General features: G+C 38.9%; 1 protein-coding gene across 1 annotated transcript in view; it reads left to right on the forward strand.

Moving 5' to 3' along the window:
* mapk8ip1b (mitogen-activated protein kinase 8 interacting protein 1b) overlaps positions 1-21,341 on the forward strand; it is a 50,098-nt gene that overhangs the window by 6,713 nt on the left and 22,044 nt on the right. The window contains exon 2 of the mRNA XM_062435786.1: positions 11,606-11,717. Coding sequence (XP_062291770.1) covers positions 11,606-11,717 — 112 coding nt within the window. The remainder of the gene's footprint in view (positions 1-11,605; positions 11,718-21,341) is intronic.

The raw sequence follows: 21,341 nt of genomic DNA on the forward strand, positions 1-21,341 counted from the left end.
GTGGGATAAAAAGAAAAATGTAAATAATGCTATAGAATGTGAAGTATGACATGACTCTGTTCGAATGAACGCTGTGGAAATCTTGAATTTATAAACACAGTAGGTACATGAGAAATGTTTTGTTTGCATTTGAACAACAGGTTAAAAACACAATGTTTTTTTTTTTTTTCCTCCATAAAATGATGAATGAACTCATATTTCAGCACATGTATGTTGAACCGTCGATCCTTGTGTGTGTGTGGGGGGGTGTGTGTATTCCTCATGTTGTGGGGACATACATTTGTTTACACACTCATGTTTTGGGGATCCGCCTCCCTTATGGGGTCAAAAAGAAAAAAGTCCCCTTAATGTCAATCATTTATTTTTTGGGTGAATATTTGGTTTAGAGTTATAGTAATTTATGGTTATGTTAAGATTAGGGTAAGTGTTAAGGTTAGGTGAGTAGTGGTTATGGTTAAGGAATAAACAAATTGAATGTAAATCCTCCAAAATGATGGAAACACAGATGTGTGTGTGTGCATGCCTCTGTGTGTGTGTGTGTGTGTGTGTGTGTGTGTGTGTGTGTGTGTGTGTGTGTGTGTGTGTGTGTGTGTGTGTGTGTGTGTGTGTGTGTGTGTGTGTGTGTGTGTGTGTGTGTGTGAGCTCCATAGGTTCTGGCCGGTTGCCGTGGCTGTGCTGGATGGCCATATGGCTTCACATTGGTAGCTCAGAGTATAGAAAGACAAGGATTTAGCGTCTTTGACCTTCTATAAAATACATTTTGAAGCTTGGAGTTAGGTTATCCAAAGCACAACTGAAATTAAAATGTGATGAATGCTAATACTACATGGCCAAGGGAAATACTCTTTAAGCTGCAGTAAGTGATTTCTGGCCACTAGGGGGATGAGAAACATCAAAACAAGTTGACAAACGCATACCCCGATGTATTGTCATGGTTTGTTATTGCTCACATCTTAGAAGACAGTTGCCTGTGTACCTTCCAGTAGACTCAGATCAACATTATCATTCCAATATATTGTCATGGTTTCTCTTTTTTTTGTTTGTTTGTTTCCATCAAATCTCAGTAATAATGTCGCACTCTTTAGCTGTTTTTTCACCAGCTAGTTGTTAACATTGTCTGCCTGCCTTTTTGTAGTGCACAGTGGGTTTATCAGAGCTTGTTTGCAGAACACAGCAGTCTGCTGCAAATACTTAAAAGATGTTACAATGCTCCAAAGAACTGAGGGAAACACAACCAGTTGGTTGATAATTGTCTGTGAGTTTGTCACCACAAGCAAGCCCTTTTATATTAAACTTTGTAGTTTTCTCCGCTTTTTAATTTAACAAAAAAAAAAAAAAGCTTGGTCAGTTGTACCTGTGTTTAGCAATAGCCAAATTAAAGCCCAACAGATTTGTTTTTTTAAGTAAAATCTCTTTCTCAGCTACAGAAGCAAGCCAATGTTAAAGTGGGATACACCACTTTACTACATGCATATTAAAGCCTTTGGTGGCTAAAAATAGCAGGTCACTCTGCTTTACAGTATCACTGCACACATACAGTACACATGCTTTGGTTTAAGATGCTAACAGCACATTTGAAGGTCAGTGGCATTCATAGGGTTAATTGGCTACACAGTTCACTGCGCCAGTGCTCATTTCCACACACTCATTGATTTTGAAAGGAAGTTTAACCACCTGCCAAAACAAGCAAAGACCGGCACAGGTTATAGGATAATTCTGGTTTATTACAACTTTTACCTCAATTTTGTAGGTTTGGCATAATTTCTTTTGATGAAACTGACTAATCTAACATTGATATTGCTACAACAATGTTAGACAGGCGGGAAACATGACGATCATAGTCATACAATCATACAGGTTGTAAACAAACCCCAAGGATCACCATATGTATTTGCTAGAGAAAAGAAGGTGAATGGTGAAATTATTACCCAAACTATCTATTGCAAAAAATCCATCACACGTTACAAGACCCTACTGTTCATTTTTGGTCCATTGCAATCACTGCAGCTATGTACATACGATTTTTCTTCATAATAAGTGGTTACCAGCATTTTTGGATGACTCGCCTTTTTTTTTACTTCCAAATAAATGGGTTTATATAATCTGGATTATTGCCATGATTATAACCTGTATGATGTCTGACTGTTTTTTTATCAGTGTTGCCTTGTTCCCTAATCCTAGTAATCACTGTAACTTGGCAAATACAGTGTGATCATAACTGGTAAGAATGATGGTCAAAGCTACAAACATATTACCCAAGTTGCAATAAACCAGAAAGATGATGAATAGAGACAGAGACACAGAGAAAGGGGGAATCAGCGGGAGTCTTACATGATCAATGAGCCTCATGAATAATTGAGCACAACTGTGTTTTGCAGAGAGAGAGAGAGAGGAAGAGAGAGAGAGAGAGAGAGAGAGAGAGAGATAGAGATAGAGATAGAGAGGAGTGTCCTCTTGTGCTGATGTTTCTCTTGTTTGGGCTTTCAGTGGCATTGCATGTTCTGCTAACACCAGCATTTTCCTGCAATGGCATAGTATCTGATAGAGTAAACATCAAAGAAAGAGAGAGAGAAAGAGAGAGGGTATATTATATAACACTACTCCTCTCTGGCAGAATCAGCTCCTCTGCTTTCAATAATTTCCCCTCCATCTCTCTCCTCTCCGGATGAGCGGTAGCAGCAGGGCTTTGAATCGGACGCCTCTCCCATCGACCCGGACGAGCTGCACCCCTCCTCCTTCTCCTCCAGCTCTCCTCTTGCTTGCTCCTCCCTCTCTCCCTCCTTCACTTTTCTAACCTCCTTGCTCCTTCTCCTCCTCCTATCGGCTTTGGATGCCCTCCTCACTTACAGTATGGACTCGGGAGGGGAAGGAGAAGAGGGTTGGATGGAGGACCAGTGGGAGAAATGGTAGGGAATCTCTCTCATTCCTCTCTGTGTTTTACCGGCATGCAGCAACATGGCAGTGTGTGACCTTGTGTGTGTGTGTGTGTGTGTAACTGCTAACATGCTTTTTTCCTTGCAATATGTCGTCTCCTTCAATCTTAAAGCTCAGGGCAGACATGCCCTTGAAAGAGAGAGGATACATGTGGTTGTGTGTGTGTTTGTGTCTAAGAAGAGAATGTAAAACGTTCAGCAGAGGTTGTTGGTTTATGTTGACCAAAAATAGGACCAGAGAAACCACAGAGGAGAAGACACATCACTTAATGTTGGTGTATGTATATATTATAACACCAATGCCATTGCAGGATGTAGCATTGTCTGTATGGATTTGTGTCTCCACTTAGTTTTCATAAAGCGATTGATGAAGGAATGTGGGGGTTATCTGGATGCAGAGGATCAGACAGGACCATCCTGGTCCAGGACAGGTCCTGTCCTTGCAGGAGGGCGAAGCTGATGAATGACCCTCAGTGTGCAGCCCTGTAGTCTCTCAGTGGGAGCATAAATGTGTGAATTACTGGGGGAGAGATGGTGGAAAGAAGACAGACAAGGGTATATGTGTCAGCTGTGACGACTAAATGCTGGGTTCCAATGTGTATGTTGTTTGAGATGATTGATTATTAACAGCACAACACTGTAACATTGCAAGAGATGAGCGAGTGTAAATATCCACAGTTGTGTGGGTAACATGCCTGTCCCGGTTCCACTGGTACATCAGCAGATATTGCAATGAGTACATAAATTAGGTACATTGATTTGAAACATTTCGTTTGTTTTTTTAATGCTGTTTTTAATTATTGTTGTTTTTTTGTTTTTTCTTACTAATTGGGGATTTTAACCCTATAACTGGAAGCATTTTTCTCATCTGTCCTCATCAGAGTATGACCCTTTCCCTCTGTAATCTGCAAGAAGTGTTTGTGTCAACAAATATAACAACTTGTGAGTCTTTAGGGGCATACAATCCTGGTAAAAATCTGGTTAAGCTTATCTGTTCATTGTATTCTGGTCTTTCATTGAATATAGTATATGTAAAAAAATAAAAACAAATAAAAAAGGACAGTGATCCCTATCTATATGTGACCTTGCATGCTTGAACTAAAACTGTAGTCAGCTTTGCAAGCAAGTAGTAGGTAAATACAGTGCTGTTGATATCAGGGCTATAGCCTGAGCCAGATAAAGACTAATGAGCAGGCCGGGCCCATCATGGCCCAAACGGGAGGTCATGCTGTCCTTCATTAACACAACCAGAGATGCATGGTGAGGAGGCACAAACACACACTCATCCCCCATTGTCAGAGTAATGCAGGCGTTTATCCCAAATCCTCACTGAAACAAACTGAAACATCCACCCTGCAGTGTCATTGCCTTCTGATGTCATTTTAAAACTGCCTAGAAAATCTGAATTTGAGCAGCAGAGTGTAGCTGAGAAAAAGTGACAATGACCCAAGATACCTGTCAGCTCTCAGACTTACCCTTCTATAAGTCGTTAGTCTTTATACCATCATTGCATCAGAGTTTAATCAGTGATGCATTTTTAAAACATAGGACATCTACCTGAACAGGACTTTACATAATCACAGAATCACAGAGCCCAATTAAAAATCTAATTTATTATAATTAATCCTGGGGATAGTGGTAGAAAGATCATACATTCTGAGAATGGGATCAAAATCACAGAATAGCACATGAAATATTAAAATCACCCCTGGAGAGAACTCAGAGCTTAAGACACATTAGAAGATAAATTAGCTAATGGTACTTCTAATTTATATTTTGAAAGATGTGTGGGGTCTCCCTAGATGATTTACTCTGAGGTCTTATTTTGGAGCTGGCATTGAACAGAGAAACTACATCCCAAGTGGCCTCAACATTCAGCTATCACTTTCTGTTGGTCACCTCCTGCTCCTCAGCCGTTTAAACAAGTGTAAACCTTTGCCAGACAACTATGAAACTATAAGCTTTAGTAGTGCTTTATGTTGTCTTACATAAGTTGGACACATTGGATCTATTTGCTGAGCAACAACAGCTGAGCAAAATAGCATAGTCATGTCTTCTGGAATTGCCAGTTTTTACCCTGCTGACTCAAGTGTGTTATGGACCTATGACAACTAAAGGTTGCTTTAAATTATTATAGTTATCTTTAGGCAACTCAAAACACTTGGTTAGGATCATGATATCGGTTATTGAAAAGGTCAAATGGGAAGGCATGCTTTGAGTTTCTTGTTATATACTGAAACCTTATTTCCTTAATATTAGCCAAGAGTAGCAGTAGCTTAAACCTAGCATCACATGGCACACAGGATGAACATCTTTGTCTCCAGAGAGTCCTGAGCTTTGTGCACTTAAACATCCACCTAAACCTTCTCTTTTTGACTTTTGTATAAGAATGTCACACATAATGGATTTGAAAAAAAAAACGTTGCCAGTTAACTAAATATAAGCAGCATCTGAAAACATAATCTGCTCTTAACTTGTCCAGCAGTCAAAAATAATATTAGGGGTCAGGATGCTAACCCTTCAGCTAGTTCTTTAGGTCTTTAGGGTCATGTGAGGTAACTGTGACAACGTGATGTCAATGTCAGTGTTACTATGGTCCGACTGATGTGCTGCATCTCACTTTCAGTGATGACACAGTAGATGTGTCAGAGGGATCTCTGCCCTGGAAAGCCCAGCCAGTCTGCTGAGTCAGCCCGCATTGATCACTGAGTGTGTTGTGAGAGTGTGTGTGAGATGATGAGTACATGTAGTACACAAATACAATCCCAGAGGAACTAATGAGGATATTTATGGTGTTCCAGGGTGCTCCAGGTTATTGTTAGGCCATGTAATGGTCATTCAGGAAAATCAGGATGTGGTCAGCTCTTTAAAAAATATTTTAGAGGTTTTCAAACTTTGGATAATTCCAGACATCAGGATGTTTTCATGAGAGTTTAAGACTTTTAAGGAGTTATAGACACTATTGACACTGTCAAACACAGTTGCAATCCATATAAGTGTCTGTGCCACCTTAAGAAACCGTTGGAGTCCAAATCAGATGTGAATGCCAAATCACTCCACACACTGAAAACTGGAATAATATGATACGTGTTTCATACAGTATGACTACAACATGTATCAGTGAAACAAAAGCATTCTCATATTGAGAGAAGTGTCTAAAATTATCAGATATAGTGCATTTCACAGGTGTGACAAAGATGGCTTACTGTGTTGCCATTAATACATAATACACAATATATGTTTTTTTTATGGATTCTCGTGTGAAAACAAATAGAATCCCTCAGCCAAACAATTGAAAAAGAAATTAACCAAATTTGTTTTGCATTTAGTCAGTATTCTGTACCCTATTTACACAGAAGGCACTGAATGTATAATATGTAATAAAACTTGAGTTGAATCCACAGCTGCAGTGTTGGCTTGGTATTCTCAATTAGGTGTTGCATGTGTTGCATGTGGGAAGCAGGTGAGGTGTCATGCTCTTTGTCCTGCAAGCTCCTACAGGCCAACAGGTGCCTGAATGAATGAGAGTGGGATCTGAAGGATGGGGGGAAAAAAGAAAATATTTGCTCATACTATTGAGTTTGCAGGATTCAGATTCTTACAAGACTGTGTGAGGCTTGTTCAATAGTAATGTTATTTCCCCCCATTAAAGATAAAATACATATACAGTTTAGCATTTTTAATAGCAATTAATGTTAAATAGGTGTTTGCTATGTTATTGACATTAGATAACAAAGTCATCTTTCATTGTGTTTACATGTTGCTATGTCATTAATATTTAATGCTGTATAACGGTGCTGTCAAGGACTAAATGTGTTTACCTGTGTGAGAACTAAAAGAAAACTTAAAAGAAAAAGATTTCACTCTTGTTTTAAAATGGCATCATGAACCTGTAATGATTTACATGAGCTGAAAGCAAAATATCCCCAATATTTGTGATTGGAGCTTTTCACACAGCAACTGTGATGTAACCGTGCAGCTTATTTGATGTGAGCATGCTTGACATCATGCGCCCTGAATGCTATCCTGAGCCTTGATGTGTGACAATGTAATTTGCTCTGTATTCTACACTCTGTTGGTTTTCTCTAGTGTCTGCCTCCCTCCTTACCCACAATTCACTGCATCAAAGGGGTCACCCTGTCCTGTCCCTGTTCAGGTGGTTTATCTCTCGGCACATAATTTTCTCCTCCCACACCCTCACTCCATTCGTTTTTTGTCCCGATGACTCTCTCCATCCTTTCACTGTCCACTGGCCCTCTTTGCCCTTTCCTCAGGGTTTGATCTACAGTCACGTTAATGTTTCCCCTCTCCTCTCCTCTCCTGTCCTCTCCTTCATCTTTTTTTCTCTTTCCTGTAAGTAATGCTGTTAAGAGGGGGCCACTTATCTATCGCATCTGTCTTTGCTGGAATAAATTGCATTTGTAGTGTGCTGATGAACTTGCAGTTTTTGTTATTCAGAAGCAGGGTAGTGTTGCCAGACCAAAGCCTTAAGATGCACAATGGTAAGGACAAAAAAAGAAGTTCCAATGGCGCCTTTAGCCACATGCTGCTCTGTGTTGGCCTTATCTGGTGGGCAAGGACAAGAGGAGGTGGAGACATATTGGCAGAAGAAAAGCCTTTTAACAGAATATGTATTATTTGCTACTATCTGGCAAACATTCTGTGATAAACTACAAATGAAATATGTTGCATTCTTGTACTGGTGGAAAAATAGTACATCCCTTGTGTTACACCCAGGCGGGGAATTCCGGTCCTCTGAAATGATGCCAACGCGGAAGTAACTTAAAACTGCGTTCTATCAAAAAGCCACCAGGGGGCAACCGTTTTGGTGTCAAAAGAACTTCCGTCTCTATACAAGTCAATGGAGAATTCCCCAAATTCTCACTTGATTTCTAACCTCAGTAAACATGTTCAAAATGTGTTTAGGGTCTCAATCGCTAGTTTAAAGCCTTCTTCAATGCAGTATGATGTTCATTTTGGCCTCCCTGATTTTATATTTGACGATAAAGCAGGGTATGCATTAGGGCGTGGCTACGTCGTGATTGACAGGTTGATTGGTTCACAGGTTCAGGAGGGCGCCTCATGCCCTGCCTGATGCCCATATAAGTAGAATCTGTGTTTTTATTTTTCCCGGCATGCCCCGGAAATTTTCAATATGGCGCTGCCCAGATCCGAAACTATTGGCTTCCGAGCAGCAGTCCACAAACCAATTGTGGACGTCACGGATGTTACGTCCATTTCTTATATACAGTCTATGGTTAAACCCCACCTGTGGTCGGCCCTTTGGGGGCGAACAACAATTCACTATTTACTTAAAGTAAAATTCTAACACCTTTAAAAACATCCGAACCACTGGATTTATTAACAAAACACACAAAACAACCAAGACATACTATAAACTATCAAAATACAACAGAAACACTAAATAACATAACATCCAAGGCTGACAGGCAAGTCCAGAAGTCCACAAACAAGACACCTCTCCTCTGACACAGGAATCTGGAGTCTTTTACCTCTTCTTCCCTGGGCTAGGTGCACCTCATTGTGGACTGATTAGGTGTAGGTGACCTGGGCGGAGCAATAGACAGGAGAGGAAAAGGACACAAAGCACAGGCAACACAAACAGCTGTAACACTTGGTACTAGAGGGCACTACTCAACATTTTTTCCCATTGAGGTAAACTCATTATTGCAAATTTACCAAAAGTGAAATGTATATTGTTATAATTAAAACAATTTAATAAAATGGAAATAACAGACTCCTATGACTTACTGACTGTGAATATTTCCAGTTAATAATGTTAACAGAGCAAAGTCATTAATTGGACCTATACTTTATACAACATTGCAACATTAAACAATATTTTTTGGTTGTATGACTGTAACGTGAAAGGATCAAAGTGAGAGATTTAACACCAACTCAAACAAAGCAGTGACAGAGGTTAAACTAAACATAACTCCCTTTAGATGACTATATATCCTTGCATTTTAGCCATAACCTTTTGCCAACATGATGGCATGTCAAATTTCTCCGTATTGCAGCTTTTAATGAAAAGCAAAATTATAGATTTCCAAGAAAAACTTTTAGGGTTAGCAGCACTCAACCCCTAGCCCACTGGTTTCCAAGATCTTTTAAAAAGGATACAAAATCTGCAGTTATATATATATATATATATATATATATATATATATATATATATATATTCTTAAAGTACATTTTAGCAAACCTTACTCAAAATGATTTTTGTTAGATTTTTTTTTTTTTTTTACCACATATTGATAAATACATAGTAGTAGAGTATTTATGGCATCAGGGCTATGGAAGTGGGATTGTCTCAACTACAGTGTCCACATCACATTCATGGTGATGGAAAAGATTAATGCACAGATAATTATGCTTTACCAGGTTTTGGCTACTTGTTACTTCTTAGTAGGATCATTATCTAGTGGGAAAAGACAAGAGGGAGTTGAAGCAATACTTGTTAGTGGGATTATTCATTTGGTTTTGATCATTTTAAGTGATTAATTGAAGCTACAGGGGAAAAAATTAATATTGCCAGCCTTTAATGAAACTCTACAAAGCCACCTTGCATGTCAGTCACTACACATCATTGCAATTAGGTTCCATTTTTAGAAAATCAACCTTGACCGAATACTAATCTGCAGCTTTGCCAGTTGCGGAGTTGTTTAGTGAAGGCAGTTGATTGAATTCATCTGGTTCTTTTCGCTATGTTGCTGTCTTTCTATCAGGTGTACATATGGTATATTCTCTTCAGAGATATTTGACTCCCTACAGATTACTGGGTTCATACTCTCTCTCTCTTTCTCTCTCAGTCTGCTATTTCTTTCTTTCTCTCTCTCTCTCTCCACTTCCATCCCACGGCTCTTCTCCCGCCTCCTTCAGGGCCTCATTATAGAGGTAAACAGATGCTTCTACCCAGGCTATTTAACTCTCATAGCCATCCTCCGACACGTGACAGCTAAAGATGGTCGCAGCTGTGCCTACATTTGCGTAGGAGACAGCTGCAGCGTCCATGTAGCCCAAAATGATATTAGCATCATCCAGCAACAGGATAATTGTAGCCCTCCACGTTCACCAGGTCTCTGACAGCTCACTGTTATGCTCCTTGTGATCCCTGTCAACTTCTCTTTCCTCCCTCTAATATAATTTCCCTGCTCTCCGTCTCTGTCCGTTACGCCCAGGAGGCTGCAGGGTAAAGAGATAACAGGCAGACATAATTACAGATCGGGAAAACTGTAGCATTGTTTACTGGAAGCTAATTGAATCCTGCCACAGACAGCAAGACAGTACATTTTTCTATGTGACAATGTTTGTCCCTGCAAAATATAAATGTTTTCTTCTTAATCCTGTAGTTTTTGAAGCCAGTGAACATTAGGCAACATTGTGCGAGTGGAGAAAACAATCACATTTACAGTAAAATAAGTGGATGTTTCATGGTGTGTTACTGCCACCAACTGACACTCAGTGATGAAGTGAATAAGATGCCAGGCATGTGCACTTGACATCTGAAACAGAAAACTGATGCAGAGGCTGATGCTTTGTAAATAGGATTGTACCTTGTAGTCTGCTGGTTGGTCACATATATCAACAACAACAAGTCTTATTGCCATTATGGATATTTGTGGTCCTTAGATGATGAATGTTTTTGATCATCGTGCACCAGTGTCTAAAGTAATTTCACTTCAAAATTTTATCAAAATACAACATTTCAGTTTTCTCTTCACCTCATTATGATTTTAGTTACAGTAAGTTCATAGACTGAGCTGACATCTGTGATAAGGCATTTTTCCTTCCACTCCACTACCAATGATTCAGTCCTCTCATCACTGTTTGTGTGGTGTTTTATCTGGGCTGCTAATGCTTAACCAGCTGCCAAATAGACAGTAGGTCAATCATACCAGCTGAAAGAGCATGACCTGCTTCTCGCCACACACGCCATTCATCTGCCTATGGTCGAACAGGGATACAGCACTGGTGCTTGCTTGTAATGAGAAGGAGCTGTTGATTATCTCCTTCCTTCGTCCCTATTGACAAAGTCAAAAACCATGTTAGCGGCTTTGGGTTAAATGCTAATGTCAGTATGCTGTTAGTTAGCTTAGTTAACATTTGATTATCACATAACACACAGTTCAGTGTCAGTTTTGCCAGTAATTGGTCATAAACCAAACTATTTGGAAAAATTGAAATGTTGACCTCAGTCAAAACCATAAATGTGAACCTCAGGGAGGAACTAGAGTAACATTCAGATAATTAGGTTTCATCTTCTGGAGACAATGAGAACAGAAATTATTTATTATTAGTGTCACATATATAGGAGGCAATAACTAAACATAACTTCATTTCATTGTAGAGAAGATTTTACTTGAATATATATAGCCTTTATTTTTAATTAACTCCCTACCAACGAGGTGGGGAGGTAGTGGTATGGTCATGTTGTAAGTTGTTACCAAAGCGTGTGACCTGAGAACTTATGCCATGTTTTGGCATAGAGTTGCCACCCCGTTAGACTGATTATTTGGTCAACAAGAGATTTAGAGATGTACTGTGGCTGCAGATGAGTGCTGAAGGATTAACATTTTTTTTTTTTTTTCCCACATCTCTTCCCTTACCTCTTCTCCCCCCTTCTCACCCTAATCCTCCCCTTCAACCAGGTTGACCCATGACATCAGCCTGGATGAGTTTGAAGATGACGACCTGTCAGAGATTACAGAGATCACAGACGAGTGCGGGATGAGCCTCAACTGCAATGGCCCGGATATAAAGGTAAGATGTCCACACAAGGAGCTCGTTCTCACCGTCTCATGAAATAAGCTTGATATTCTTAAAAGAAAGTGCTCCAATTTTATAACACTCTGATGTAACTAACCCGTTGTCTATCTGTGAAGGTTCTTTCATTTACAGTCTCAAGTGAACAAAAAAATGATATATAGTCAGGGAGAGTTCAGTCTGAGCTGATTAATACAATGTCTGTGTAGTCATTAAGATTAAAGCTTTTCTCTTTTTACTTTTCTGTGTTCATACAGAAGTGAAGCATAAGTTTAAATTACTAAAGTGCTTTACCTGACAAGCCAGTCATAGTATAATTTTAGGTGATACAGCTCTGGGAGTCTCAGAAGTTGCTTTCAGGTTAAATCATGGACAGCTGCTTCTCATTGCTTGTGCGTTGAAAGGGCAAAGTTGATACTGACTGAACACTGAGTACAGTAACAATGTGTAAAAATCTGGGGTTATTGCTGCTGCAAGATTTGGTATCTTTGCCCTTTCTATATGGAAATGATGTGTCATGCTGTTGCAAAGGGATTCTGCTGCTGATCATGTGTTTTGTGACATAGTGACCTTCTCTGGCTCTGCTCGGCTAGCTGCTGGACCACACAAGGAATAATACAATACTCGCAGGGATATAAAATATAAACACAATTTAAATACAATTTACATAGTTAGATCCAAGTCAAAGAAATATTGTCCATTATTCTATTTTTTTTTTTTTTTATTGATTTTGTATTTAGGCTGATTTTCATGTAGATTTTCAGTGGATTGTTGTTGTTTTGTTCTTGTTTTTTTCCATCTGTAAGAGGACACCATCTACTGCAGCTTAGAATTAATGAGGCCCTCTTGCAACATTGACAGCTCAGAAAATGCTTCGGTAATAGAAAGTGAGAGAACGGGAAGAAAAACAAAGCCAAGCTGCTGATTATGCACCAAAGTCCCTCTAAGTATTTAAAAAATGACAAACAGATTATGAAATGTTGCTGATGAGGGTATTATAGTACAATTTTCATAGATTTTATGAAATTGTATTTTATCCAATTCATTAATACTCGAAATATACACCAGATTTAGGTGTTTTTTTTTAAATTGAGAAAAATAAGCTGTAATCTCCATTCTTAATGCTCGTGTTCATACCATCAAATTTTATAAGACTGTGCTGCCACCATTCAGCAACACTTATTCCAAGTTTGAGCTCAACGAGGGTCAGACACTCCTGTCTGTGGCGTTTTGTCCTCAACAGCTGCTGCATTCAGCTTCCTGCCAGCAGAGGAAGGAGGCCAGAGGCAGCGAGGCCTGACAGACAGCACAAGAGATGCTCCATAAAAATCTTGAGCCTGATTGCGTATGATTGCCCCACTGCATCCTGGGCATCTAAATTATTCATTCTGAGCTGTTTACTTTTTGTGTAAGTCCTCCAAAACTTCAATGAAGTAGGGAATTTTATTTCTCAAAGAAAGTTTTGGGTACCACAGGCCCACCAGCACCCTGGTTTTCCCAAGTATTATTGGCATTGAAATGAGCGGGTCATTAAGGAAAACTGGAGCGGGTGTGAAGAGCAACTATGAGCGATAGATGTGTAGTGGTACAGAGGGAGGGAATAAGCAGATGTAAATGTATTATTCTGTCAGATCTCTCCAGCTCTGTTCCCTCTGAAACCATCATCACCTCCTCCTCCACTCTCGTAACCAAGGCAACAGTAGGGTCGAGATTTTTCCTTTTTTTCAGTGTCATTTATCCGAGCAGATGAGCGATTTTTTCTTTGCCTACTCACATTTCGTTGTTTTAGTGAGACGGTGACCTGGCAGATGAGGAAAATTGTTCCAGTGTTACGGAAAGTTATTTTTAAGTTGAAAAGCCAGTTCTTTCTCTTCCTATTCAGGGAGCCAAGTATAGCCTTTATTATTGAATGTGTGTGTGTGTGTGTGTGTGTGTGTGTGTGTGTGTGTGTGTGTGTGTGTGTGTGTGTGTGTGTGTGTGTGTGTGTGTGTGTGTGTGTGTGTGTGTGTGTGTGTGTGTGTGCGTGTGTGCGTTTGTGGTTGAGCTTAGATATAGGTTATGGTGAGGGTAAGGGTAAGTCTCAGTCTAAATACCCCAAAAGTGACTTAAGCAAACCTGTGTGTGTGTGTGTGCGTGTGTGGACATTGATGACTCACCCCTTTGCAGTGGCCTCACAAGTATCAGAATCCAAAATGGCTCCTTGACTGGTAAAGATGTGGCAGGTCTGACAGCAGCAGGAACAACAACAAAAAAACACACGTGTCACTGAGCTTCATCGCTGTCAGTGTTTGGCTTCTGTGCATGTTGAGCCTGTAGGCAATGTTTCAGTTAAAGGTTTTTTTTTTTCTTACATTGTTCAGCAGGGAAAGAGCAAGCTTTGCTGGTCAGTCTCAATAATTTGATTACCCTCAGTCGATTAGTCTCATTATTGTATTATTTGTGTTTGTTTGTTTGTTAATTCTGTACTGTCCCTCTCAGTTTGTTTAGATGTCCAGTGGACTCAGGTCACACTGTCTTCTGCCCTCATTGCCATCATGCATGTGAGTGCACAGTTACATGCAGGTTGAAGATAGGTAATTTGCCTTTAAAGTTTTGTTTTTACTTGAGGTAGCTGTAAAACTATGAATTTAAGTGGAATAATGCAACAATTTAAATGATAGTGAACAAGTGAATAAGAGGTTACTCTATACATAAATAGTCAGCACAACATAACAACTGTTATATTAAGCCATGTTCATCATTTTGGGAGTATAATCATGAACAGTTGGAGACTATGGAGGTATTTTGACAGCTACAATATCTCCACTACACAAGACTGTCAAGAAAACTTCAGCAAATGGCAGTTACATCTAAATACAATCAAATATTAACATTGATTAAGCACATTTGAATAGAACTATACAGTGTTTGTGTTTATCTGGTTTGACTTGTTACAAATAAGTAATGCAAAAAAGTTGCTAATTTAGGTTATTTATCCGGTTTAGTGACAGGAATTTCACCTCCTCCGATTTGATTGATGGACAAAGGGTGTGTCATGCTGTATGTTGTATAGATTGCAAAGTCCCTTGAGGCAAATTAGACATTTGTAATAGTATACTATGTAAATAAAATTGACTTGACATGACATTAGCCTCAGACAACTAGTATAATGGCTAGCTTGGTTTCTTCTCAATTGTTCAAAGAAAATATAATACCTCAAATAACAAACAGTAGTCACAAAGTAACTATGAGAAATTAACAACATACAGATAATGATCTAACAGGGGCAATTACAGAATGGATATAAAAATGCTCAACTAAAACCAACTGCTGGTGGCTGAACACTCATGTAGGCCCATGAAATTAGGAGAGAGAGTTCTTATTTGCTTCTGAGTCTAGATGTTGTTAGTGGTGTTGGAGTAAAGCCAGCTGGTGGAAGATGGGTCCTCTCAGGTTGAACCTCCTGGGACATCCTGAAGGGCGATGAGGGAGGTGAAAAAACCCCAGAATCTCTCAATATTTAAAGACCGGCATCCAATAACCCATTAGCTTAAGAAATGTGGGCAGAAAGATTATCGATCTAGATAATGAAAGGAACTCCAACAGTGTGGGATATTGAAAGTGACAGAGAAGATTAGAGTGGAGGGGGGAATAGCAGATATTCATCAATAGACAAATGAATGTACAATGTTGCAAAGTAGGAGAGAAAATGTTGTGTTGAAATTTTGTTATTTAGAGTTTGTAAGTGGAGTTCTGACAGGTGGAATCTGACCAGAAAGCCTGCTCAGCTGACCTGTTTTCAAAAAGTGTGTGATCAAGTGTATACCTTAACTGTGTGGACGCTGTTTGAAGGTTACAAAAGAAAATTATAATATGTACAAAAGTAGCTTCTTTGGACCTGTAATTACAGGAAAGAGCCAAAGACGAGTTAATGGAGACCAAAAAAGGGCTCAAAGAAGAGTGGATATTTGACTTATTCATCAGGTGGGAACAACAAAGAAACAACATGATGATATATGATAAACTCTGTGTCTGCTGGACATGTAAATAGACTGTTGTTTCCTAAAATGTCAAATGAGTAAGTCTATAGTCAGTGTTTTTATGTTTCTTTTCTTGTCTTAGTTTTTTTTAGTTTGCATTGCAAGTCCAAGATGTGCAACACAAACCTGAGCAAATGTGAGCAGCAGTCAATGAATAAACTGGGTTCAATCATATTTCAGTTGTCATCACAGAGACACAGCTTTATCTTTCTCTATGGATTCTATTTAAAAGTGCACAGTGCTGCTCAATGGAGGCCCGGCCTGTTCAAAAATGTATGAGGGGCTGGTGCCGCCTTAGAATGTCAGGGGGGTTGTGAATTGTGAGCCATGTATGCAGAGCCCTCACTGTATGTACACACACATGCACAAGGGTGGTGACCTCATCAGTGAGCTCATTGTCCCAGGGGAGTTCAGGATGCATCTTGTCTTATCAATAATGGACGGTCACATAGAAGAAAGCATAATGAAGCCCAGACAGGCGTGGTGTCTGCCTCAGTGGGAAGGTAATGACTCTGTGTGTGTGTCAGTAGAAAGAGGCAATATCCAAAACATGTAGATACATTTGAAAACACAAAAATGTTGTTGTCTATACTATAACACTACAGAAGTATACAAACATTTATTTTCTCTTCTTCTTCTCCTCTTTTGGTTTACAGAATGTGCAAATGTAATACATTTTAGTTCTGGCCCTACATAAGGCAAAAGATCCTGCATACTGACCAAGGCTCACAAAGCAGGACTTTATTTATCAATCAGACAACGTGTGCTATTTCTAACAAAGATCTTTGTGATGACTGTACCAGTTCACTTACCCCCTCACTTTTACCTTTTTTCTGATTTAGGATAAATTCAGTAACATAGATACACAAGTTAACAGCAAACATAGTTTTATTTTGTATTTCAGGTTATTAGCATGTACATACTTTTATTGTTGGTGATTTGGTTGTGACATCTAGAAAATAAAGTCCTGGCCTTCTAGGTATACTTCCTGGTAGCTCAGGAATAGTCAGAACGAGAGTTTTCAGACCTTAACATCGTTGTCTAATATTCTTTTTTGACCATAGGCACTTTTTGAGGATTATTTTTTGGAACCTAAAGAAGCCGCAAAAGGTCCCTGCTCTGGGGGTAATACTCATGTATCCCAGAAACTGTTGGGGCGGAGTTAATAACATTGAATGTCACTGGCTGGTCTTGCCAGTACTGTCAATATAAGAACTACAATTGGGAATAACCCAAAGTGTTTGTTGACATTTTAACAAAGTTAGGTGAAATCAACTTCCCAACTAGTGCAAAAGAAAAGGAAAAAAAGCAATATAAAGAGACGTGGGCAGTTGAGTGAGCAAATGTTATCTCAGGAAATCAAAACGTAATTCTATTAACTGATTGTTTTGTTATGTTTTTATGCTCTCGAACTAAAAAAAAAAAAAAATCACTTAGCAAATTGCTACTACTTTTGCAGATGGGTTTTATTCCCCTTCCATCTCTAAACGTCTCCTTTACAACATCCATTAAAATATCACAGTATCACAACAGTAAAATACAAAGAACAAAGGGTTATTGTCTCAGAAGTTGCCTCTCAAACAAAGTGGCTTATCCTCAACCTTTTTCACATTAATTTACCTGAATCTTTAGGGTTCCTCAGATACAGTGGAAACACAAACATGAATGTACTATGTGAGCTTTTGGTTCCTGAATTGAGTAGGTCTTATTGAAAAAAAATGTTGTGGACAGAAGCCTGACAAAGAGCACAGAGAGAGAAAATTGATTTCCATCTGTGTGCTGTAACCACAAAGGGTTAATGTGGAGCAGCTCATGTCCACTGTGAAACATAAAGAGATTTGATGTTCCTCAGAGACATGAAATGACAACATGAATTATCACGTTTACTTTCTGTGTGTGTCTGAAAGAGAGAGGAGAGTGCTTCCATGCGTGTGTGCAGGGGTGAATGGATTAGATTAGCAGTCATTGTGTTCCGTGTGGATGGTTGAAAAAGTCATGCGTTGGGGTCAGATAGATTGGGCAATTACCTTAAGTGGCTGCAAAAACACACACGATTCTGTATCCACACACACAGATATATAATAATTCAATGCTTGTTACGCTGTCTAGGCTGCCCTCTATTGTCACATTGTGCACACCTGGGAGACACAGAGAAAGCAACATAAAATCAAATGTTAGATCCACTTAAATAAGAAAAAATACAGCATTGCTTTTTATTGACAGTGCAATCAGGCACCATATTTTATCACGTCACATGACTTTTCTCCAGTATATAATTGTATATATATATATATATATATATATATATATATCCTTTATTAATGCGCTCTCTAGAATCTTTATACATAGTTCATCATTTAGTAATTATGATTATAAATCACCATAAATACATAAAGTTATTCAAAATGATATTACAGTCATCTTGTGCAGTCTGAAGCTTGGAAGAGTTCATAAAAAAAAACTGATCTTAATAATCCTGAGAGGGAGCGATGGTAGAGATACAGAGAGATTGAGCAAGAAAAAAAGCAAGAAAAAGGGAAAGAGAAACAGAGAGAGGTATAGAGAGGGGGTGAGATAGAGAGAGAGAGGGAGAGAGAGAGAGAGAGAGAGAGAGAGAGAGAGAGAGAGAGAGAGAGAGAGAGAGAGAGAGAGAGAGAGAGAGAGAGAGTGGGTCCAGTATAGCACAGTTCAAGAGGAGAAGGAGACGTATTTCCATGGCAACAGTGTCTCTCTCACCTACTGCATGTGTTAGAGCTCAGCTGAAAATAAATGCAGTGTTGCCCCCCCCCCCTTCCACACACACACACACACACACACACACACACACACACACACACTGCCTCCATGGATACTGCTCACGTCATCTCGTCCACACATGGTAACAGCAGAGAGGAAGGTTATTCATCAACATAAACAAAGACAGAGAAGCCCTGTGTGTTTCTGGTCATGTTTAGAACATCATTAACTGTGGTGTATATTGTTATTTACAGCTTTCACTGATATTCAGTGTGCTGGTGTGTATTTTAATCTCTGTTTACTGGGAGTAAACTGTCTGATCAGCAGCAATATTATACACATTGACATGACATGAAGTAAAAGGATTTTTACTACTTTTTGTCCTAGTTGGATACATGGATTCTTTTAAAGCTGTAATAACGATTTAATCAAGTTGGGGGGAAAAAAATCTTAAAAGCAAAGACAATAATCTTTATAGGTTTTTTATGTAAGATTTCATATTTATTCAGCAACAAATGCAATAATATGTTTTTTCAGCAGAGTACAACTTTAAGCTCAAATCATGGAAATATGATTTTATTTAACATTGCATCCTTCAAAGTTTGAAAGAATTTATGGTTCACACATTCAATATCCCATTAAAGGAATAAGACACCTGTTGAATCCACATTTGCACAGAATCTACATCTGATCTTGCCTTCTTTTGTTGATTGAATTGGTTTTTAAATGCATCTTTTTTATGACCGTATCAGCAGCAGGTGTTTAGCAGGTGTTTTCAGTCTCTTTTGCAATGACAAAAGGGCAAAAAAAGGCTGTTGTTGTATTTGACTTGTTGGCTGTGTGATTCCCCTGCTCAGACTGCTCTGATTGGACGAGAGCCAAGGATCACAGCATCTTCAGGGCAGCAGCATCTCATCGCCCTCCTCATCGTCACTGAGCCCCTGGTCTCCTAGCAACAGAGCCGGGGCTCTCTTAAAGGGGTCGGTCATAAATTGAGGCCATAAAACATGAGAGTACCAGGAGAAACCCGTTGCATTAGTAGTTATTGATTTTAGATGGGTGAAAAGGTGAATGAGAGGAGGGGGAGAAAAAAGGAAAAAAGGAATGAAATGGAGGTCCAGACACAGAGACTGACAGTTGTTTGATGTGAATGAGCTAAAAAAAAAAAAAATGCAGGAGGAGGACAAAGACAGGTGATAGGAGCATCTCCTGACAGCTCATCAGATACTTGATGGCTAGGCGGATGGACAGACAGAATGGGTAGGATAGGGGGATGGATATATTAAAAGATAAGGATAGTGAAGTAATTAATAATGTAACAATTTATTGGAGGTTGTGTTATGATCTTGGTAAAGAAATAGACAATTGATAGCATATGATTTTGATAAACCGCACATTATGTTCAATGATGACATTTTTTTTTTTTTAATTGATTACTCATACAGCAACTATAAATAGTATAATTTTGTTTGCACGACCAGTGTATAACAGACACACACTTCTTTCTTGTCCACGTGCTGGGTCAAAATAAATGTAGTTTCTCTGTGTTTCTCAAAGCCACTGTTAAGTTAATATGTTTGACTTTGATGTCATGCCAGTTCATGTGTCATCTCAAATCAACAGTTAAGTAATAATAGTTATCTTGTATCGCTCAGAGGCTCTCAATACTCCCTTAAAATATTTTTCTTTGTTACATATGCAAAAAAAGTACAACATTTCAAACCAAGATTGGCTTTTTGTCAGGTACAGAGACATCAATCAAAACCTGAACTTGTGTCCAAGTCAAACATGTTACTTAAAAGGCGAGTTATCTCTTAGATTGGTGTGGAGTATTGACCCTATAAACCCTACCTGTCCTGCAGAATCATCCAATATGAATGTAATTCATAGACTGTTGTATTGGTCTTTCAGGGCAACAATAGAGGCCTTAAAACCCTCTCATAGCAGAGCTGGGCTCATACCGGCATTAAAGACCTTATAGTCTAAAGAGGGAAACAGCAGTACCTCTAAACTGTGTGTGCACATCATTTCTGCACTCTGGCAACTTTTGTTCTTGTCTGTATTTTTAGAGAGCATTTCTCTGCTGCTTCTGTTCTACAGTCTCAATCAAAGCAAAGCAAACTCTTGGATTTATACCTAGCTTCCCTTTGCAGTGGACTTGTCATTGATGCACATCATGTAATTTATTCAATAATGACCTGAGCATGAACATCTCAAGCATGAACAATATGGTCATGTGATTTGAGTGCCTGAATGCATCATTAAACTGGAAGTTGCTCACTGAGATACACCTGATCTGCCTTCCAAATGTAGGTCAAATCAGGCAGAATCTCTGGGTCACATTTGAAGAAACTTTTGAAATTGGTTAGTTTTAGCTGCAGTAATTAGTTGATTAATTGATAAGTCAAATAATTAAGTCATTTCTGAAATATGAGAATTTGTATTGTATGTATTTGTCTTACATGACATCCGATGCAATCTCTTTGGACTGGTGGTCAGATGAGAAAAAAAAAGACATTTGGGCTTAAGGAAATTGTGATAGGCCTTTTTCACTGTTCTCTGGAATTGAATAATCAAGAAAAAAAATCGACAGATTAATCAATAATGAAAATAATTAGGTTAAATAAGTAAAAACATGCTTTAGGACAGTCCGTATGTGCATGTTATGATGTATTTTGTCTAGAAATGTAGACTTTCAAGGATGCAGTTCCTACATACAACACTGCTTCTCATTTTAGTCCCAATTCAAAGGTTTCTGGCTGCTTACAAACTAATTACAGCAGTGTTCTCTCTCCCTCTTTCTCTCTCTCTCTCGCTCTCTCTCTCTCTCTCTCTCTCTCTCTCTCTCTCTCTCTCTCTCTCTTTC

The sequence above is a fragment of the Scomber scombrus genome, chromosome 1 (assembly GCF_963691925.1).
Source record: "Scomber scombrus chromosome 1, fScoSco1.1, whole genome shotgun sequence".
Classification (NCBI taxonomy): domain Eukaryota; kingdom Metazoa; phylum Chordata; class Actinopteri; order Scombriformes; family Scombridae; genus Scomber; species Scomber scombrus.